The following is a 23,401-nucleotide window of genomic DNA, read 5'->3' as shown; positions in this document are numbered from 1 at the left end:
GCTGAACATTTTTGGGTCTGTTTTGCTTTGGGAGACGAAATGGTATAGATCTTAAATAGCTGGCATTTCTGAGAGGTGTATGTTCTATTGCACTAAAGGACAACTACGTGTGCTTCAAACACATTTAAAGGATGTATTCTAACTGTGCAACAGACTGCTAAACTTATTCAGCTGTCTCACCAATGCATGCTTATGAATAGTTATTTCCTCACACATATTGCAGTAACTAGGGTATATTTATAAACAGAGTAGAAAGAGTTAATACACTGTGAATAGATATTATAAGCATGTTACAGACATTATTTGTTTGTGTTATAAGCACATCAGGAGATGTTATAAATCAGTGGTTCTCAACCTTTCCGGGCTACTGTACTCCTTTCAGGAGGCTGACCTGTCTTGCGTATCCCTAGTTTCACCTCACTTTAAAACTACTTGCTTATAAAAATCAGACATAAAAATACAAAAGTGTCACTGCACACTATTAGTGAAAAATTGCTTACTTTCTCATTTTTACCATAGAATTATAAAAGAAATCAATTGGAATATAAATATTGTACTAACATTTCAGTGTATAGAATATAGAGCAGTATAAACAAGTCATTGCCTGTATGAAATTTTAGTTTGTACTGATTTCGCTAGTGCTTTTTATGTAGCCTGTTGTAAAACTAGACAAATAAATAGATGAGTTGATGTACCCCCTAGAAGACCTCTGTGTACCTCTAGGGGCACACATACCCCTCTTATAAGCAAGATATTGACATGCTGGACATTGCAACAATCTATAACAATTGACTAATTAGTAAAACTTATATTAATGATGTTAACTATAAATGATTTGTAAGCATACCCTTATGTAACAGACCCAGGCCAGTGGGGTACAGGAGTCTGGTCCTATTAGTATCCAGGAAGTGGGCGGGCGAAGCCCACCCACTGCTAAAGGACCTCCCCCCAGCCTAAGGGGAGGATCCACAGGTCTGGGATACTAACTAAGTACGTGGGACAACCAATGAAAAAAACAGGATCGGGAGTGAGGTCATAGGGCTAAACGAAGGGAACCTGATGGGGACACCGAGCAGAGAACCCCAGACAACGCCCACTGCTCCTCGAAGGCGTCAAGGGAGCCAGTGGACGCCGCACAGAGGAACTCTGCCCGGACGCATGAACGGACGGAGGAGCGGAAATAGGCTCCACAGTCGCAGGAAATCCCGTCAGCCAACCTCCTCTCCCTGGTTTTATAGATGGCAAGTTTGGCCAGGGCCAAGAGGAGGTTGACAAGGAGATCCCGTGACTTTGTGGGGCCACGGATGGGGAGTGCATAGATAAACAGGTGAGGGGAAAAGTGCAACCAAAAACGCAAGAGGAGAGCCAAAAGGAGCCAGAACAGGGGCTGCAACCTGGCGCACTCTAAATAGACGTGCGCCAGGGTCTCCTTCACACCGCAAAAGGGGCAGGTGTTGGGGACAGGGGTAAACCGCGCCAAGTACACGCCCGTGCTCACGGCCCCGTGAAGGAGCCGCCAACTGACATCCCCGGCGGGCCTCGGGAGTAGGGCAGAATACAGGCTGGCCCACTGGGGCTCCTCACCCTCGAGAGGTGGCAGGAGGTCCCGCCATTTCGTATCGGGGTGGGATGCGAAGGTGAGGTAGTGAAGCGTGTGGCGCACGAGCGTGTACAGATGTTTTCTTGGTGCGGTCTGGAACAGAACCGGCTGCAGATCGGGCAGCCGGCTCGCAGTGAAAGGGCAAAGGGGTTGATTGGGTCCACGGGGCAGGGGCCCGATAAAAAGGTCCACGGGGCCCAGGGTGGAAGGTGGGTGGGGCGTGCCCTCTCGCAGGACCTGGTCGAGGTAGGCCCGAGCAGCGGGCAGGAAAGCGGCCTTCACCTCCTGAAGTACGCGCCGGGGAGTACGAGGGCTGGAGAGCCCCATGCGCTGAGCGAGCGTCAGGGGATCCAGCCAGTCTCTCCGGTCGTAGTCCAGGAGGTCTCCGACCCTGGTGACTCCTGCCAAGACCAGTCTCTGGCGCACCGCGCGGGACTCTGCCACCTGCACACGGAGCTGGGGGTTGTGTAGCAGGGGCTCCACGAGGAGATCAACTCCCACGGTGGCTGCCACGGACCTGGTCGTCGAAAAGAGCTTCCAGGTCCGGAGGAGGTCTTGGTAGAAGACCAGCAGCCCAGAGAGGTCTTGCGGAAGACCTCTCGGATGGAGATAAAAGAGCTGCCAGTCGTATCGGAGCCTTCGGAAGCGGCGGAGGAAGGCGTGCGCCAATACGCTCCACGCCGGACTACCCGCACCATACAGGAGCCTCTGCAGGGCCTGGAGGCGGAAGACGTGGACCTGAGTGCGCAGGCACTTCAGGCCCTGCCCCCCCTCCTCCAGGGGCAGGTGGAGGACCCCTGCAGAGACCCAGTGCGTTCCTGGCCAGAAGAACTCCAGAACCGCCGTCCGGAGGTTGGCCAGGAAATCCGGGGCCGGGACCAGGGTGTTGAGCCGGTACCAGAGCATGGACAGGACTAATTGATTCAGCACAAGCGCCCTCCCTCGGAGAGAGAGGCACCGGAGTAGTCCTGTCCATTTCCGGAGCCGCGCCCTCACCCCACCCTCTAAACCATGCCAGTTCTCCGGCGGAGACGGATGCGTGGCAGAAAGGTAAACGCCGAGATAGAGCAGCGGACCCGCGCTCCACCGGATGGCCTGAAGTGCAGGTGGGAGGGAGCTCGCCTGCCACCCGTCCCCAACCACCAGGCCAGAGCTCTTGACCCAGTTGACCCGGACGGAGGAGGCCACCGAATAAATGGCCTGGCAAGCCTCCACCTGCGCCAAGTCACCCGGTTCCTGGACCACGAGAAGCACATCATCGGCGTATGCCACCAGGACCAGCCGCAGCTCCGGCTCCCGGAGCACCAACCCCGTCAGCCTCCGACGGAGGAGACAAAGGAAGGGCTCGATCGCCAGAGTGTACAGCTGACCCGAGAGGGGACACCCCTGCCGTACTCCTCGCCCGAAGCTGACCGGCTCGGTCAGGGTCCAGTTGAGCCTAACCAGACACTCCGCGGAAGTGTACAGCACCTGGAGAAACCCACAAACTGCAGTCCGAAGCCCAACGCTTGCAGAGTGCCCAGGAGATACCCGTGGTCCACCCTGTCGAACGCCTTCTCCTGATCCAGGGACAAGAGGGCGAACGACAGACCATCCCTACACCCTAATTCCAGAAGGTCCCGGACCAGATACAAGTTATCAAAGATCGTGCGGCCCGGGACGGTGTAGGTCTGATCTGGGTGGACCACGTCCGTCAGCACGGACCCTAGCCGCATCGAGATGGCCTTCACAACGATTTTGTAGTCCGTGCTGAGGAGCGAGATGGGACGCCAATTCCGTAAATCGCGGCGGTCCCCCCTCTTCGGCAATAAGGTGAGCACGGCTCGCCTTCACGAGAGAGGGAGGACCCCGCCCTGCAAAGACTCTGCCCAGACGGTGACTAGGTCTGGGCCGAGGAAGTCCCAGAACACGCGGTAGAACTCCACGGTCAGCCCATCCATGCCCGGAGATTTATTGGTGGGCATGCGACGGAGGGCTTCCGAGAACTCGGCCAGAGTGAGAGGCAGCTCTAGCCGGTCCTGGTCGCCCGTGCTGACCGTCGGGAGTCCATCCCAAAGCATTTTGCAAGCGTCAGGATAGGTCGGATCCGGGGAGAAAAGAGCCGCGTAAAAGGCCCTGGCCCTCCCGCATATCTCCACCGGATCCGTGAGGGGGGTGCCGTCCTCCGCCAGGAGGCAGGTGACGTGCTTTTTGGCCCCCCTCCTTTTCTCCAGGGCGTAGAAGAAGCGGGAGCCGCGATCCATCTCCCGAAGGAGGCGGATGCGGGATCGAACAAAGGCACCCCGGGCTCGATGATCCTTGAGGGCCTGGAGCTCCTCCCGCTTCTCCCGGCACGCTTCGCAGAGGGATGGATCCTCGGGGCTGGCAGCCAGACGCCTCTCCAGCTCCAAGACCTCCCGTTCCAACTGCCCTATCGCCGCATCCCTCCGTCGGCTGGCGCCCCGGGTGTAGTCGCGGCAGAAGAGCCGGGCGCGCACCTTCCCCAGGTCCCACCATCGCCGCGCCGAGGGAAAGGCGCACCTCTGCCCTCGCCAGGCCAGCCAGAACTCCCGGAAGGATGCCACGAAGCCCACGTCCTCCAGCAAACTATTATTAAAGTGCCAATAGGCCGGCCCCGGCCTCTCCGTGCAGAGAGAGGCCATCACGATGGCAAGGTGGTGATCCGAAAAGGGGGCCGGCCGAATGCTGGAGGAGTGGGCTCGTGAAAGGTGGAAACGTGACAGGTAAATGCGGTCCAGCCGGGAGTGGCGCGACCGATGGGCCTCCACCCGGACGAAGGTGAACGTCGAGACGTCGTCCGGGTGGTGGTCGCGCCAGACGTCCACCAGGGAGTGGCGTTCGACGATCTCCCGGAGGATGTCCGCTGCGGCTGGGCACTGCTTGGTCCCCGAGCGGTCCCGTTCCTCAAGGGTGGTGTTAAAGTCCCCGCCCAGGACCAGGCACTCACGAGGATCCAGGAAGCTGAGGAAGGCGGACGCCTGCTGATAAAAACGCAACCTCTCCAGGCCCGATGTCGGGGTGTAGACGTCGACGAGATTAACCACAAGCCCCTCCATGCGGACCCGGAGGTGCAGCAGGCAGCCCGGCACAGCCTCGGCGACCCCCAGCACCTCGGGCCGTAGGTCGGGGGAGAACAGGGTCGCCACTCCTGCCGAGCGAACTGAGAGGTGGCTAAAGTAGACCCTGTCCCCCCACTCCAGCCGCCAGCTAGCTTCAGCGGCTGGATTCGTATGGGTCTCCTGCAGGAAAACCACAGAGTACCCCCCGTCCCGAAGGAAGGAGAGCACCTGGCTCCTGCGGAGACCCATCCTACAGCCCCGGGTGTTCAAAGTGGCAAAGATGATCGGCGCCATGAGGAGTGCTGGGGGGGATCCTCGCTGGCAGACACGCCCACGGCCTCCGTCGGGCCGCGCAGCAATCCGTGACCAAACCCGTAGGTGAGTAGAGAGTCACGGAAGAGGCAAACCCGCCGGTAGGCCGCGGCGGCCTGCTTCCCAGTCCCCTTACCCTCCCCCATGAGGGCCTTTGCGGCCCGGAGGATCAGATGGAAATCCCCCCACCGCTGGAGCGCAAGTTGGACTTTGTTACGTGAGCCACGGACGTCCTCAAGGAACTCCCGCAGCTCCTCCCTCAGCGCATGGGGGGGCGGGGTAACGGATCGATGACCGTCCCCCAGCGGGGCCCCTGTCACAGCCCCGTGGCCCACCGAGGCGGGCAGGCAGGGGGCAGACCCTCGACGTGGCGTCCGATGGGCCGACGCCACGCGGTCCGCCCCGCTCCCCAGTTCAACAGGGGGCGGCGGAAGGCGAACAGCAGCCCCTGATGGGTCAGGGCAGGGAGAAATAACTAAGGCTGCACCTTGGGGGGTATCCCTAGGGGCGGCAATGGCATCACGTGAGGCTGAGGGGACAAGGGTGGGGCCGGCATCAGGGATAGGGCAGGAGTCAGGAGTAGGGGTGGGATCAGGATGAGAATCGGGGAGAGGGGCAGAGGCAGGATCCTGAGCCGCAATAGTTGGGCCATAGGAAGGCGGCCCCTCTTGTTCAGGCTCAGGGATCTGGGGGGTGAGTAGGGGACCCACAACTACGCCGGGCCCAGCCACTAGGGCAGGTGCAGCAGCCATGGCATCCGGAGACGGAAGGTCAGCAATGGGGTCCCTGTCCGGGAAGGGGGTCGGTTGCCCCACACCCAAGAGGGACACCCCCTGGGAGTCGGGTCCGGACAGCGGGGCACCGGCCGTCGCCCCAATGGGCTCGGCGGCCGTCAGTGGGGTGCCACCCGCAGCCGGGCTGACGGAAGACCCCAGGGGACCCTCAGAGGCGGGAGCAGAAGCGGCAGTCAGGGGAAGGGAAACCGGGGACAGGGGGACCGAGGTGAGGTCACACAGATCGAGGCCCGCTAGCAAAAGGTCGTCCTCCCCCTGCGTAACCGGGGTCAGACCCAGGGCCTCGATCTCTTCGTAGATGGAGGGGAGATCGCTGTGCGCCACCCCGGGGCCCTCCCCGCCAACAGCCGAAGCAACGCCCACCTCAGCGCTCGCGGGGGCTGCGGATGGCAAACGGGCAAGAGGGGCTTCCTCGGGGGCTTCCTCAGGAAGGGACCCCGGAGGAGAGGCAGCGTCACCGTCCGGTGCTGCCACATCGGCCCAGCCGGCACCACAAAATGGGCGTCGTCAGGGGGCAAGGCGGAAGGCTCATCATCAGAGACCCCCTTCCTGCTCTTCCGGAGGGTCTCCGAATCCGAAAGATGTAATGGGGCCTGAGCCTTCCACTTGCCCCGCTTCCCCTGCACTAAGGACCAGCCCTCCATGGCATCATCTGGGGGCTGGCTAACAGGGGTCAGGTCTGGGGGCAAGGGCGATGGCTCAGAGACTCGGGGAAACAATGGAGGGGCAACAGGAACAAGGGAGGAGTCTCCCTGGGGCGGGCCCTCTCCCACGCCCGGCGTTATCTCCGCCGCACCCTCTTCCACAGCGGTGAACTGAGAAGGAGGAGGGGCAGATTCAGGTGCCGGGCGGCCAGTGGCACTGGCAGTGACAGGGCCGGCGCTTTGCCGGGGCTCGGGGGTCCCGGACGCCCCTCCGTGCCGGGCCAAGGGGCAGTCCCTCCGGACGTGCCCCATCGCCCGGCAGAGGTAGCACCGGGTCTCCCCCGTTGAATAATGTACCTGGTAGCGGGCTCCCTGGTAGGGGACCACAAAGGACCCCTCGAGCGCCTCTCCATCACGCACCGCCGGCGGCAGTTGAAGCTGCACTTGCCGGCGGAACGAGAGGACGTGACGGAGGGCGGGGTCCTTGCAGCCCAACGGGAGAGGGCTGATGACGGAGATAGGGCGCCCCAGGGCAGAAAGGGCGGGCAGCAGGGCGGCATTGGGCAGGAAGGGAGGGACGGAGGTCAGGATCAAGCAGACCCCCAGGTCTTCCAAGGGCTCTAGGGGCACGAACACGCCCCCCACCGCCAGACCCGTCTCTACCGCCTCCTGGGCGGCGGCCTCCGATGCCAGGAAGAAGACCACCCTCCCGTACATTTTGGAGGCCGCCACGATGGCCGTGGGCCCCACCACCCTCGCCAACGCCCACACGTAGGTCTCCACGTGGGGCGAGGCGGGCACCAGGAGGCAACGGACACCGTGCTTCCTGGTCAAGGTGGGGAAGGGGCCCCGGCCGCTATAGACGGTAGCGGAAGCGGCAGTCAGAGGAGCAGCGGCAGGCGGGGGGGCTGCCGCCACCTGGGCATATGCCCTGGGGGCCGGGGGAGGGACACCCGCAGAGCTGGTTGAGGGAACAGCGGGGAGGGATGCCGCGGCCGGTAGTGGGGCCGCAGCAGCGGGGGTAGTCCCTGCCATGGAAGGCTTGGTCTTTTTAGCGGGGCCCTTACCCTTCTTCCCACCCCGCCCTTTCCCACGGGCTGGGGGGGGCTCCCCCCAAATCAGAAGGGGCGAAGGACGTGGCAGCAGCGGACGCCTCCCCGGTACTCGCCGTTCCTGGTGCCCCAGCGGGGGCAGTGGCAGGTAGACCGGCAGCGGCGGTCGAGGTAGAGGCTCAGGGAACGGACATGGGGGTTTCCGGAGGAGGGGTGGTGGGAGCATCACGAGGGGTCTCCCCCGCCGCGTCCCCCGCCATAACGAGAGCGGGGAGGGGGACAAACAGCGAGGCGAGGGGAGGGAAAGGAGGCGACCACCCCTCCCCGCTAGGCTGCAGGCAGGGGAGGAGGGTGCCAGAAAGGGAAAGCTAAAGGGGCATGGGGAGCAATCGAGGACCCAGGGGCGGGAGGGTGTCAGGTCACCGACCCAGAGGGGAATTCCGGCTCCTCTAGTTGCACTAGGGGAATCAGGGGGGCTAACAGCATGGGGGGTGTGCAGTGAACAAAGGGCAAACTCAAATGGGAGAAGGGCACAAGCGCATGGGAGGGGGCATGGGCACACGAGGAGAGGGGCTAATCAGGGCCGGGGAATCGCGGTGGGGGGGGGGAAGTTGAGCTAGGAACGGGGCAGAGGGACCACAGGGTAGCTGCAGGGCTGGGGCAGGACAATCAGGGCCGCAGAGGGAAATGGGTGGGGCAGACAAATGTGGCAAAGGAGAGGGGGCCAGGCCAAGGGGGTGGGGGTGGGGAGTGCGCCCACGGGCACTTGTGCAAAAAGTCAGTGGTGGCTGCTGCTGTTGCAGGCCCAAATGGTGGAAGTGGGCGTAGCAAGGCAGGTGAGCAGCTCAGTCCCAGAGGCAGGAGGCCGAAGCAGAAGGAAAACAGCCAGCGGGGGTGGTGGAGGGGGCAACGATGGTGGTGGGGGCGAAGGGGGACACGGATGGACCGGGGGCAGGCTCCACGCCACACCCCCGGTGTCCCAACAGACACAGTCCAAACCCCACCACAAGAGCACAGTCCAAAAAATATTCAGTCCTTTAGTGCCCCCTCCACAGTGGTCTTCAGAGCCTCTATGAGGTCCTCCAGCAGCAGGTGGTCCTCTCCTTCTCCTCCTCCGCCTCCTCGGGGCTCCAGCAGCTCCCCAGGAGCAAACACAGCAGCTCAGGCGGTGGTCTGGTGGCCAGGCAGGAGGGATCCCGCTCAGAAGATGGCGGTGGTGGAGCCCTCAGCAACAAGGGCTGGAGCTGGGGTCCCTCACTCCCCTCCTCCGGGGAGCAGGCCAGCAGCCCCCCCCAAGGGGCTGTAGGTGGAGTAACAGCAGCAACTGGGCAGTGGTGGGGAAATCTGCTAGCCAGCCAACAAGCAGGTAGCAGAGAAAGGGGGTGGGTGGTGGTATCTAGCCCAGCCAAGGGAGCAGCCAGAGCAGCAGTAGCAGTAGCAGCAGCAGCAGCAATGAGGGCCCAGCAGGAACAGCAACAGCAGCAGCAGCCCTCTCCCTCCTACCCTCTACAGCAGAGAAGTCAAAGGGAGGTCTTCTGGCCACTGAAGAAAGAACTTTCTGTTCCCTGAGTGACCAGAGCAGGGGCTGCACTAGAGTAATCAGGAACCTGCTAGCACCAATTAAGGCAGACAGGCTGATTAGAACACCTGCAGCCAATCAAGGCAGGCTAATCAGGGCACCTGGGTTTAAAAAGGAGCTCATTCCAGTCAGGCAAGGAGGAGCCAGAGGAGAGGAAGTGCATGTGAGGAGCTGGGAGCAAGAGGCACAAGAAGCTGAGAGTGAGAGTTGCTGGAGGACTAAGGAGTACAAGCGTTATCAGACACCAAGAGGAAGGTCCTGTGGTGAGGATAAAGAAGGTGTTTGGAGGAGGCCATGGGGAAGTAGCCCAGGGAGTTGTAGCAAGAGGCACTATAGACAGCTGCAAGCCACAGGGCTCTGGGCTGGAACCCGGAGTAGAGGGTGGGCCGGGTTCCCCCCCAAACCTCCCAACTCCTGATCAGACACAGAAGGAGTTGATCCAGACTGTGGGGAAGATCACTGAGGTGAGCAAATCTGCCAATAAGCGCAGGACCCACCAAGGTAGAGGAGGAACTTTGTCACACTTAATATAAAGTATGACTGATATTGCAATGAACCATATTGAACATGGCATGGTGTATTTCTGTATCTATAGGAAGGTGTTTTTCAAAACTGTAATTGGGATAATATCTAGACCAGCAGTAACATTGAACAAACAAACACAAAAGCAATGCCTATTTGCAAAATCAGTTAGTATTAAAAGTAAATTAACAGAACTGTAAAAACCAGGGGAGTCCAGATGATCTGGTTTTGGTTTTTCTATTGCACTTATCACTGTAATATCTAATGGCTCTGATCCTGCAATTGGATCTGTACAGACAGGCCCATGTGCGGAGTGTCAATGAAGTAGATGGGACTGTATCTTGACCCCAGGTACATGCACAAGGAATCAATGGTAGGATTGTGGCCTCAGTGATGAATAGGTGCACTAGTGGTAGCAGTAGTGGACTTCAGAATGAATTCAGCTCTATGAAGCTTTTTTTTTTTTTTTTTAATTTAGTAACGTCAGCCATGGTGGGAAATTTAGCAAATAGGTGGGTATTGGGATTACTCCACATTACTTGGATTCTTGTGCATGTGTGCGTAAAACTACCTTTTTCATTTTGGAAAATATACTTGGTACTGAGAGGGGACTTAACAAGGACAATATATTAGAGACCAAGCTCATCCTTACACAAGATAGAAGACTGGATCTTGCTATCTTTGAAATCAGTGAGAGTTTTGCCATTGAATTCAATAGGAACAACATCAGACCCAAAGCCACCACAGGGTTTCTAAATGCTTCTAAGTAGAGATATGTGACGTGTTCACACAATTAAACCCCAAACACACATAATTTGCATGATTTCAGGTTTTGTTACATATGCCTTGGAAGTTCTGTGACCCATTTGAGCCTGCCTGAACAAAACTATAACATTGTATTGAAATGTTTGACATGGTCTCAATACAGAACCTGGTGAAACTCAGTGGTTTCATCAGAGCTTCAGGTTGGGATTTGGGGTTTGTTCAAATTCAACACACAAAGTGATATTTGGTGCAAATGCTTGTGGATCAAGCCCCATCCCTCAAGAAAATGTTTTGTAAGAACCTCTGTGAAGCAAAACTGCTGTGTACATGATGGTTCAGCTTCTCAGCTCAGATCTCTACTCGCTTTCTCTCTTTCTGAGTCTCTCCCTACAGAATCACACTGTAAGTCCACCTTGATATCTTGTGATAAAAGTCTAACTGAACCAAATGGATTGTGAAATCTGTGCCAAGCACTGCAATTTTATTGGAGATATGAAAAGGTAGGCCAAATTCAGCAAGAAAGTTAATTTGCTATGGTCAAAGACATATGCTTATGAGATTTATTTGTTCAAGAGAGAAAATATTTCCCCTTTAACATTTTTCACTATAAATCTGAGATTTATCTTTGCTAATCTGTGACTGACAGGATTTAACTGTCACTGCAGATCAGCAGTGCCAATGGCAAGATGTTACTAAAATAATTTTATATAAGTCAGTGCAATAAATTATGTTATTAGCATCAGAGATACGAAATGATTTATACAGAGTATAAACGACACCTAATTGCACAGTCCAGTAGCTATATTTTGTCTTAAAGTGCACATATGGGGCCCAATCTTCAGAGGTGCTGAGCAATCAAAACTCCAAGTGATGTCAACAGGAGCTGAAGGTGCTCAGCACCTCTGAGAATCAGAGCCATGGTACTTACAAATTGAAGCCAGTGGGAACCTAAGAAACATATACACATCTCAAAGGTAGGATTCCCAATTTAGGTTGGACATATTCCTGGAGACTCCGGGGCAATCCTGAAGGATTGGCAACCCAATTCAAAGGGCAGAGTTTGGGTTTAAAACTTTATGTACCAAGGTTTTGTGTTGACAATAAAAAATAAGGGAGTAAAAAGGCTGGCACAAATTCTACTGGGCCGATTTTCACTATATTGTTAAAATAAATGTGCATTCAATTAAGGGAAATACCTCCATAACCCTAAGCCTTTTAGCAAATACCTTGCTGGTATATATTTTTTTCAAATAAGAAAAAGTAATTTAATACATACTTAACAGAGTTAACATATGGGAAACAAATGAAAAAAGACACCAAGGGGTAATACTGAGTTATGTTATGAAAGGGGGGCCACAGATTATTTTGGCAGGAAGGAAAGGTTATATAGATTATTAGGTTGTTTACTAAATTACTAGGATGCATTTAGATCAAAGGAGAAGATTTCTTATTCTAACTCTGTTCCTTCTAAAGTCTTACTCCCCATTACTTTGTTTTTAAATGATTATCCATTCCTAAAAATATTTATTAAGATAAAAAGAGCTGTGTGGTCTTCAAGGAAAAAAGTTGGGCAGGATGGAGGCAGCAGTGAATATAATGGACTCCTGACAGACCTTGCTGGCAGAGAGTAAAGTTGTCTCTGGGCACTTGGGCTGGGTGCTAAAGGTGGTGAGGAGGAAAATGCATTCTGTTGTACATCATACTGGTCCTTTACAAGGAGGCCGTCTGTACTTCTACCAGCTGCTACTGATGATTCCATAAACAATGGGAAGACAGAGGCTTAGCCATGTCCCCAAGCCAAGTAAGACTATAACCTCTTGGGGATATAGAGAATGAACAGGAATTTTTGCTGCCCCTTCTCTTCCTCCCTTCCCCATCCAAAACAGCACTAAGGGCTTGGCTACACTTACAAATTTGCAGCGCTGCAGCAGGGTGTGAAAACACACCCTCTCCAGCGCTGCAAATTGCGGCGCTGCAAAGCGCCAGTGTGGTCAAAGCCCCAGCGCTGGGAGCGCGGCTCCCAGTGCTGTACGTTATTCCCCACAGGGAGGTGGAGTACGGACAGCGCTGGGAGAGCTTTCTCCCAGCGCTGGCGCTTTGACTACATTTAGCGCTTCAAAGCGCGGTAAGTGTAGCCAAAGCTTAAGTTGCAGGGGAAGGAGAAGCTCCCTACACTGTCACATGCATTTCCCAGCATATTCACACAACCCTGGGCAGCACTGTGCCTTAAGAATGTTAATGCTGCTGCAAAGCCCAGCTCTGAAGAGAATGGCACACCTTCAGGAAGCTGCTAAAATTCTCCCTTTGATCATTTAGAACACTGTATTTACTGTCATAACTAAGGCAGTCAGGATGTGTAGAGGAGGACAGAGAACAAGACAGATAAGCTGCTGGGCAGAAATCATAAGCGATTAAATAGGGTTGCTTTTACACCCCATCGCATAGGGGTCAATTATTTAAAAAGGAAAATAATACAGTAGGGCATGAGTTCTCGTGACCCCCAGGGGGATCACAAATAGGTGCCAGGGAGATCATATTCACCCCACTCTTCCCATATTGCTAAATGGAAGGTGTGGGGGAGGGAGGGTTGTGTCCCTGCTAGATGGAAAGGAGGTGCCGGGGAGAGCAGTATCCTGAAATGGAAAGGGGAGCCCCAGTATGGAAAAAATCAAGAACTGCTGCAATGGTGTCTTAAATAAACAACCTCCTTTCTCACCAGAGCAAGAAATGGTTTTCAGGGGTTCATTCCTTGCTACGCAAAAGCTACAATTATCACTTAGAAAAGGAAATTAAACACAAATAGTCCCCACTGCCCCAGTATGCTACATAGTAAATGTGGAAAGTCCCCTTTACAGCAGAGTTCACCTGAACAGGTCAAGTCTTCCCCTTTTGCAGGGGGTGGATACATAAGGGACCATTGGTCCAATCACAGCTCCAGTGCACACAGTCCTCACTTCTCAATGTGGGAGAAACCCAAACTCTTCCTCCAGCAGCATCTCATCTGACCAAAACCCTTAGCCTCTGATTGGTTTATCTCCCTCAGCCACTGAAGAGACAAGCACTTGAAGTTTAGACTTGAAATTAGATGAAGGTTTCTAACCATCAGAGGAGTGAAGTTCTGGAACAGCCTTCCAAGGGGAATAGTGGGGGCAAAAGACATATCTGGCTTCAAGACTAAGCTTGATAAGTTTATGGAGGGGATGATGTAATGGGATAGCCTAATTTTGGGAATTAATTCGTCTTTGACTACTAGCAGTAAATGTGCCCAATGGCTTGTGATGGGATGTTAGATGGGGTGGGATCTGAGTTACTACAGAGAATTCTTCCCTGGATGTCTGGCTGGTGAGTCTTGCCCACATGCTCAGGGTTTAGCTGAAGCAATATTTGGGGTCGGGAAGGAATTTTCCTCCGGGGCAGATTGGGCAGAAGCCTTGGGGGGTTTTCACCTTCCTCTGCAGCGTGGGGCACGAGTCTCTTGCTGGAAGGTTTTCTGCACCCTGAAGCCTTTAAACCACGATTTGAGGCTCAGGATTTGATACAGGAGTGGGTGGGTGAGATTCTGTGGCCTGCATTATGCAGGAGGTCAGACTAGATGATCATAATAGTCCCTTCTGACCTTAAAGTCTATGAACTCATTCTGTGACATAAGGAAATGTCGCTATCCTTGTTTTAAGGGCCAGAAACTAAGACAGAAAGGTAAAAGAACTTAACTAAGGCAACAGAAGGAGCCAAGCTGCCCATTCCTTCCTATAGTTCTGACATGTTGACAATCCTTACAGGCTGGGCTCTTCCACTCAGCTCAATTCATGCTTTTAACACGACAGCATGTCCAGCCCATCACAGTACAGATGAGCGTGAACCACAACATCAAGATCGGAATCCAAATTATGAACCATCCCCAGAGTTAAGAGGCTTTTGATTCTGGGGTTTTAATTTGGTCCATCATAGTGAAAGGACCAATCTGTGAAATTCAGATCTACATCAAAGTTAAGAGTCTGAAGCCATCCCCCCATCACCAATACCAGCTATGTTTGGATCTAGGGGGTTTGGTTTGGGACCATTTCTAGTTAGATGAGTAACATAACCACCACGGCAAACATAATGGTGGAATGCACACCAAATTAGTCATGAGCACACAGGTTTGTAATGAGTGCTTTGTATTCTCCTTATCCAAATGTTAGATCACAACAATATTTTTGCAAAGATTGTAGTTTGTGATGTGGCTGTTTGACAATGTAGCATCAAATATACAGTAGCGTATTTCTAAAGAAATACATTTTAAAGAATAGATTAAGCATTGTTGTCCTGCCAAATTAATACTAATGAATGATTTTTGGTGATTTGTTTTTCACGGTAGATTGTGCCTGGTGGAAAGAATTCAGTCCTTGCAGAGGGTGCAGCATCAATGATGTGAATTAATTGCTTTAATTAAAACAGGGCCGTTTTTCTCAATTTTCAGGCTTTAGCGCCAATGATGCCTAGTTTTCGTATGTCCTGCAATGTTTTTGTGAGCTACACACTTACTTACTGATCCTCCCTTCATTGCCCTCCCCCCTCAGTGAGCAAATTTCTATAAAATTCACAAAGGATGAACTACAGATAACCCTAGTTTTTGGCACCATCCCTAAGAGAAGCCTAATCAGCAATGAAATTTTGAAGAGCTTATGAAGAAAGGAAATAAGCTAAGTTTAGTTTTCTGCAACTGAGTTTATGGTTTCTACTCACCTCCTTCCAAGACATAATCAGGGTCACCAACAACATTAAACAGAGCACAATAATTACATTATCCAGTTGTGCATCTCTAATATAGCCACAAAATAATGTACGCATTGTAGAGTAATAGAGATTTATGTCTGAAGGTGCTCTACAGATACCACTCAGTAATTTGCAATCATAAATTGCCCTCTGATTGCATTTGCTGTTGTAGAGATACTGTTTTTGTATTCCTACAAAACCATATGGTTTTTTTCAGACATGACGAGGTTACTTTAAAGACTTTTTTAAAATAAAAAGCTCTCTGGTGTTTGTGGCTTTACTGTCTCAATTTTTAAGCATAATTCTTTATGCTCAGATTACAAAGATGTGTTGCAAAGTTTCCTAGAGCTATGCATCAGCCCAGCCAAGCTGTAATGGTTTAAAGGATTGTGACTCTTTAAAATTTTTATATATATGATTTTCTATTTCTTGGCCCCTTTCCACCCGTACGAGATCATCAGAATCCTGTGTAAATACCCTAGGACTCACTCCTTGTAGCTTGCTTCCCACAGGTAGGGGGAAAACAAGAAAGAGATATAAAACCAAGAGCCACTCTCAACATACACATTACATATTATGATAGTCACACCTGACAGATATAAAAGAGTTGTGGAAGGCAGATATAAAAGCCCCAGAATGTTGAAGGCCTTTTTTTCTATAAACTAAAAGGTTACCTCAGATTAATTAGAGACACCTGAGTCCAGTTAAGGACTGCCAATGACCTTTAAAAACCCATCTTCCTGAGAGAGAACAGAAGGAGGACTGAAAAGCCAGTTACAGCGAAAAAAAAAAAAAGGCTTCTCCTGGGTGGGAGGCTGTTTCTCCTCCTTGTAGGAAAAACCACCAAGTTAACAGCTGTTTAGTAAGCCAGCATAATAAGGCAACACCCTGAAGAAGGGGCAAGGAAAGGTATTCCTTTTTGTGTTGTGCATTTTTATATAGTCGTTTTGCTTCTGAGAACTACTTGGCTCTACCCTGAAGCCCAACGTGTAAATATACTGAAAAATAAAACGGAGTGAAGAATAAAAACCCTGATTTACTCCAGGCCTCTACTGCCTGAGGGAGAAACTCTGAGGCCAACGATGCGAAGGAGGTGCCTTGCCACAATACATGCACATATACGTGTGCGCACACCCCCATTATATATATTTCTGCATGCACACACCCCCCTCCCCACATACATTACATGAAGATCTATTTCACTCCTATATAACTCCATTCTTTAGTTCCTGGAGCTGGGTAGGTCTCCCTCCAGAAATAGCCTCAAAGATTCTTTTTTAAGGTGATATAAGGCTCATCCTTGGGGAAACAATCAAGGTTTCTGTAGAACCACTGAAAGTTTGGCCATCTTTCACTGTATCTTTGAGCAGAATCTCATACAAGTAAAGCTAGAGCAGTGGTTTCCAAATTATGGTCTGCAGACTGCTGGGAGTCTGCAGACTATGTCTAAATGTCCACAAAACTGTGGTGTCTAAGATTTCTAAAGGGGTCTCCACTTCTATTGGAACATTTTGGGGGGTCTGCAAATGAAAAAGGGGTTAAATCCACTGATCTACAGTCAATGCCTTAAGAAACTTCTGACTACCTGCTAGTCTGAGGACTGAGACAGCCCTCAAAGGCTGACAGCTTTGGGAGTCCCTGCTGAGCTCATCTTTGAAGCACAGACCCACAAGAGTAGAGACCAATCATGCCTGGTACTTAAGCACTACAGAGCACTATGCGAAACAACATTAGCAGAAGCACATTTGATGGAATACATGAGAGAACAGTCCACAAGGCAGATTTTAAAGTTTTCTGTAGCGATTAAAGCTAAGAGGAGTTAATAAGAGTAATGGCCATGAGGTTCTCTGGGAATACTATATTTGGCAAGGATATGGTGCCACTTATATTCGTTATCCCTAAATACTTAGACTGTAACAAATGAAAAACAGCTATTTGCTGTGGGGGCTCAATGGCTCAGCTAAAGGCTATGTTTATCCTACCACAAGGCCTTTCATTCTGGAGTGTCTGAGTGCATGCTTTATAAACATGGCCATTATGCCTTTTTTTCATCCAGAGAATGAATTAATTAGGCAACAAAATACTGGATATTATATTAAGGCTGTTTAAAGATGATAATCATGTATAGCTTATCACTACCAACGATTCAGATGTTACAGAAAGATCACCTTTCAGACTAGCAGTGAGACGGACTTTAAAATTTAAATTTTAAAATTTAAGTATCTGGTCAAGGCAAGAATCAAGAACTGCCCTTAGCACTGTCTAGGGTGCCCATAAGAACAGTACTTTGCTCACATAACCAACGTGTTCCATTATGATGACAGAACTATGTGCTGGGCTGGCTGAAGGATTGGGGGTGGTCAGTGAAATGATTTGTTGGGGCACCTCAAGCTTCACTGACTTATTTTATTTTAAAAAGGTATGAAGCGGGGGGGGGCATTGGGGAGGGAGGCAGTGCTGCAAGGGGAGGAGAGGAAGAAAGGGTGTCTAACTTCAGGCTATCACTAGCCTCCTGCTGCAGAATCAGAGCTCAGCTGCTGTGCCAGTGTCCATCCATAAAGTCCTCCAAAAGAGGGGGATGTGGGTGCTGCTATGCCTTCTGCCACCAGGGCTTTGGATCTGTGCTCTGGCTTCACTCCAGCTCCAGGCAAAAACCTGCAGCTCCACTGCTCCAGAGCTGCTCTGCGCGCCAGCTCCGGGCTCCACTCCAAAGCCCTGTCTGCCACTCAAGGGACAACTGTGCATTTTATGAGATAGGTAAGCATGAAGTTAAGGCTATGTCTATCCTTGTGGCGGCATGCGTGGCTACGTGCTACAGTGAAAGGCAGGCTATGTCCACCCTTGTCTACTTAGACTACTAGAGAGAGAAGGTGGGCGAGGAAATATCTTTTATGGGATCAACTTCTGTTGGAGAGAGAGACAAGCTTTTGAACTCCACAAAGCTCTTCTTCAGGTCACCTCACCCACACTGTCCCTCTCATATCCTGGGACCAACATGGCTACAACAACACTAGTACTACTGAGAGCCCTATCTTGTTGCCAGAGGCTACAACAGCTGCTCACCATAGGACATGACTTGACATCAGATAATAGGGAGTATTTGATGGGATAGTATTCTTACCTATTGTCTCTCTGAAAGATGCTTTCCAGCCTCCAGCTACTTCAAAGAAATCAGTCTTAAATACCAGGAGCAAGTCATTGCTGGAACTCATAAGAGTTGGAGGAGGTTCTGAGCCGCAGAATTTGCCAAGGAGTGGAGAGTAAATGTCTGAGCCATCATATACAGCCACATAATCTTTGTAACAAGAGGAGGAAGCTTCAAGGTGGAAGGCATTGAATCTGTAAGATACAATGTAGGGGGTTACATTATCGCAGTTTTGTTTTTATTTAGATGTTGGGTGGTTTTTGGTGCTTGTGGAAATGAGGTATTAATAGTAATGGCCAGAGCCAAGCATAAGGTGGGTAGAGTGAATTTAACACTAATTGGTTTTCGAGGTTATAGAATATGGGGCAGGGGACACACCTCCTCCTGGTTTGTTAATCTAGCTCTGTACAAATGTTTGGAAACAAAACATTTTGGGCTAAACTAAGCATTTCCTTTGACCCCGATGGACTTTTTCGATTCATCAAAGATTCCAAAAAAATTCAGACATGATTTGAACCCAAACTGATTTTCTTCCAGAACTGCTATCAAACTGAAAAATCAGTTCTTCACCCAGGAATAAACATGGGCAGGTGCCCTTCAGGGAAGAGAGTTTAAAAAATAATAATTAGATATTAGTGACCCCATTTCTGTCCAGGCCAGTTGTGCTCACAAGATAAGCTTCAAGTGAAAATTGATAACACAGCATGCATCAACATGGGTATCTTTATTTCCAGGAACTATGCAGATCTTGCATATTCTTTGAGAATCAGTATCCTCACTCATTTATCCAAACAGCCAAACCAGCCATCAGCTTCTGTAGGCACTTTGGATGTACATGTACAGTAATGCAGAATCAGCCCCCAAGCCAGCATGCTACTTAGCAGGGCAAATGTATTCTATTCATACTCAGCCTTTTCATAATTCCTTCCTCTCCCAATGCTATAAACTAAGTTTTAATATCATTAAAACACAAGAATTATTTTGTTTCAGAAGTTTTAAACAGCAGTATTTTGCGGCTGTTACATCTTTTTTAAATTATGCCATTTCTGGGAAGAGAATATTATCTGGGGTTTAAGGAAATAAGGTCACTAGTTTCCAAAAGAGGATTTTAATTTACATTATTCATAAGCTTGTAACTACTCCAAAACAGCCAATTGGTGAAGTTTAGCTCAGTGAGTGAATAACATTTTATACGATGATTTAGTCCCTTTGCAAGCCACAGTGGGAAGCTAAAATTACAGTGCTATCTTGCTAATAATAACTAATTAACAGTTTCTAAAACAAACAGTTTTCAACAAGTTTGGCTTTTATGGGGATAATAAGGTCTGCTTCAGTGCTTTACATGGACATTTCTTAGTTCCACTTCAAGTTCTCCGTTGGAAAAGAGACTATATAATGACTCTCTTTACCAGAATACTTTTTTTAAAATCAGAACCAGAGACCTTTCTGTCCCTCTTAATCAGATGCTGAACTTGGATTACATACTTGAGTGCCACGACTTTGTTGTTTCCAACTGTAATGTGGTATGAGCAGTTCATATTGTTGTGATAATCGGTAAACGAATGGGCAGGGCTGCTGACTGTGCCAGAAGAACCATTGAAAAGGCCACCACAAGCTGCAATGAAAGCAAAAAGAGTAAGCAGAGATCAGTTAATATCTGAACATAAACCAGATGCCAAATGTGAGAGTATCGTGAAGTAAGTAGGATAGTGTTACTATCCAGATACAGGCAAGACAAGATCCTCGCCATGCTAAACAGTGTTGATTGTGGAAGTTTAAACCACCCTGAAATGTAAAATGCACTCTTATGATTTTGGCAATATCCTAGTGACAGTTATATTTATCTGCTACATTTCCCCCCACTGATACCATGCTTGTGCAATAACACACAGGCAAAATCCTGACCCTGTCTTACAAGAAATGAAGGAAGGAAGGGATAAGCACCATGAACCTATATACACTTCTGTGAACCAGGTGCATCTTCAGCAATGGGTCTGTACCTGCTTTGCAGTAGCTTTTGTGTTGCTACTTGGTGGCTAGAGAATTTGGGAAATGGGTATATTCTTTGTTCCTTTGAACTCCGTGAGAGTTTTACCATTAACTTAAAAGGGGTCAGGATTTCATTCCATCTCCTCTTAGATAGCCCTGGCCCCTATTCATACCTTCACTATCTCCTTCCTGCTGGAGCTGAGGGATTGTTCTGGAGTAGTGAATCCCACTCAGCTCTAGAAGGGTGGGGAGGGGAGGAATCATACCAGTCACTGTGGGGCTGTTTCCTTTACCTCCTCTCCCCTTGGGATTCTTCAGCTGGTTGGGGGTAGGAAGGAAATCCCTAAGCTACACATTTTATCCAGTGTCTCCCCAGCTATCAGTCAGTTGGGAGGAATCTGCCCTCTCCCTTCTGCTGAGGCATCTGGAAGGCATTGCATTAATTCTGTACTACCTCTGACATCGGCTCCCTATCTGGCAGTGGGTGGAGTCACAGACTGTGCTGTTGGGGAGGGGCTATGACTGGGTGGTTCTGTACATGCAACCAAGCTGCTTCAGAAGAGGGTTAATTTAATCATCTGCAACAGTGGGATGAAGGTGCTCCTGTGAATTTCACATCACAGATGCTGCTACGGTCAGGATGTGGCCTGATATTTGTTCCCAACGTCAGTGCTTGAGGGAACAAATCCTGTGCAAAACCAGCTGAAACCCTCACTGCCTACTCAAGCTCTTTATTTTATAATCTTAACATGGCCCTGGCTTCCCTGTGCCCTGCCGACAAATAGCCCAAACCCACACACAGTTTCTCAAGGTCTAAAGGACTAGCCATTGCCCCAGGCAGCCACCGCCTTCACAAAGCCAAGCCCATGAAGGCTGTTGAATGCACAGCTCCTCGTTCCACATTCACAGCTCAGGTAGGGGGGCTGCTGAACACTGTACACTGGAACTTTGACAAATAAGAGACAAGAACTAAATGGATTAAAAAGCAGCATTCATGCTAGGCAAGCAGAGGAAAGCCTTTTCATTTCTCTTTCAGCAAACAATACAACTAGAAGGAAGAGGAATGTTAATTGCTGGAATCTGCGTTGTACAGAGCAACAAGCTAATAAGGCCATAGTTATACTTCTCAAAGGTCAGAAGTCACAAGTTACATAGCCGCAGCCAACTTGAGTGAGTTATGAAGGTCTTTTCATGAGCAAATGCACACTGTCATCCTTCAGTGCCATTCTGTCTAGCCTGTGGCTACTGGGGCGATTCATTTTAAACAAAACTACTTGACTTTATACATTTTGTTGTGGCTCTTGTTCAGAGGGGGAAGGTAATGAGGGAAATTTCACAGCTGTTAACAGCATGCTCTTACATGTGCTTTGCTGGTGCAAATGAAATCGTTTTTCAAAAACCAGACGATAGTTTGATTTATCTTGAAAATAGAATCAGTTAGGATTTACTATATTGGTGCAGTAGGGAGAACTTCCTATATTCATTTCTCTTTCCTAATACCCACTTCCTCTTTAAAAGAGATTGAGATCTGATGTGAATTATGATATATATTTGTGGAGTATGTACACTGAAAGGAAAAACGTGTTTAGAGCCTGATTCTCACTGACACTACGGCCCCTTTAGGCTGTCTCTAGAAGTAGGTATAAATATAACTGAGCCCACATTAAGACTCCATTACACTGCTAGTGTGGTGTAAAAGGGTCTTGGTATAATTTCAGAATCAGGCTAAGAGTGTTATTTTTTGCCATCCTCCCCCATGTAGTAACAATTTTTCTTCAGGTAAATTAACTAGTGACACATCTTTGGAGTATCATTTTAAATAAAACTTCACAGTGCAACTGAGCCGCTATTGTTTTTGTGGAGCAGATGGCTTTAGAACACTCATGTGGTCTCAGATTCTGAGTTGGCCCCATTCAGAGCCCCTTATGTAGATAATTCCTGCAAAGGGGGAGAGCAGAGTGCCTGACAGATGGGATGGTCAGGTCACAGTACATGATAAAACATGCTGCTCACTCCCAGACCCTACTCCTAAAAAACTTCTTTGCAGAGAATATGGGGAGTGTGAACTCTGCTGACATTCACTCACTCAAATCTGACTACTTTTACCCACCAAAGCGGATTGCTGTGGCTACTCACGGATTATTCTGTATGTTGCCAGGAATCCAAGGCCTACTATATGAGAGTCAGTGTAGAAGTTGAGGAGCATAGGCCCAAAGGAACTGACAGGCCTCGGGATTTCAGTACCACACATTGTGGTGACTGGGTAGGGAGTTATCCTGGTACCTCTGAAAATTTTCACTCCATCATAAGTACAAGTTCCAGTGGAGAGTGCCTGGGCTGCAAAGGATGTGAAATGCAGAAGTGTTAGCAGCATACATTCAATGGAACTTATTCAGTATTACATATACATACACTTCACGGAGTACTATAATAATAATAAATGTACACTTTCCGCCCAAGGATCTCAAAGCACTTCACATGGTGGCTTACTCCATATAACTCCTTAACTCCCTGTGAAATAAGGATAATTTTTAACATATGAGGAAATTGAGGCACGAAGAGGATAAGCAACTTCTCAAGGAGGCACAAATCAGTTGCAGTAAATTTAAACATCCCAAGTTTCCAGAGTGTACACAATGGGATTAACTTCTTGTGACAGGGTGCTGGGCAAAGGATTGCCGATTCAGCCCTCTGTCACGCCTGCTCCTCGTTAGGGGGAACAAATTAGAGCAGGCTGGAGCTAACCTGGCCCTAACTGGGGAGGTGGAGACAGCTGCCACCTAATTAGTCTGGGGTGGCATAAAAGCCTGAGGGAAAGGAAGCCAGAAGAGAGAAGGAGGAAAGGGAAAAGGCAGGGAATGGAAGCAGGGTTGTAGTGCTCCCCTTCCTCCTGATGGTGAAGGGTTACTGATACATGGTGAAACGGTGATGGGAACAAGCCTGAGAATAAAGTGGACAAGTGGTTACTAAACCCAGGGTCTTGGTGTGACTTTGTGAACCTGGCAGAAGCCAAAGGGGCCCTACCTCATTCTGCTACACATGGGAGCTTGTTCAGGATCTCCTGTGCCAGCAGCACGTGTTTGGCAGCCCATGTTTGGCAGCCAGTGGTTCTGGGCAGCGAGGTGGATGGGGTGTTGTGGCCGTGGGCATTTGCCTGAAAGTTAATGGACTAGGCCACCTGGTGG

At 50.1% G+C, this 23,401-nt stretch overlaps 1 protein-coding gene across 2 annotated transcripts in view; it reads right to left on the bottom strand.

Moving 5' to 3' along the window:
* CUBN (cubilin) overlaps positions 1–23,401 on the bottom strand; it is a 189,659-nt gene that overhangs the window by 12,734 nt on the left and 153,524 nt on the right. For both annotated transcript variants that reach the window (XM_039526922.1, XM_039526923.1), the window contains 3 exons: positions 22,353–22,553; positions 19,713–19,842; positions 18,204–18,421 (listed from right to left, as the gene is read on the bottom strand). In XM_039526922.1, coding sequence (XP_039382856.1) covers positions 18,204–18,421; positions 19,713–19,842; positions 22,353–22,553 — 549 coding nt within the window. The remainder of the gene's footprint in view (positions 1–18,203; positions 18,422–19,712; positions 19,843–22,352; positions 22,554–23,401) is intronic.

Source organism: Mauremys reevesii, linkage group 2 (genome assembly GCF_016161935.1).
Source record: "Mauremys reevesii isolate NIE-2019 linkage group 2, ASM1616193v1, whole genome shotgun sequence".
In the NCBI taxonomy this organism is placed as follows: Eukaryota; Metazoa; Chordata; order Testudines; family Geoemydidae; genus Mauremys; species Mauremys reevesii.
This window is presented reverse-complemented; position numbering and strand designations above follow the sequence as displayed.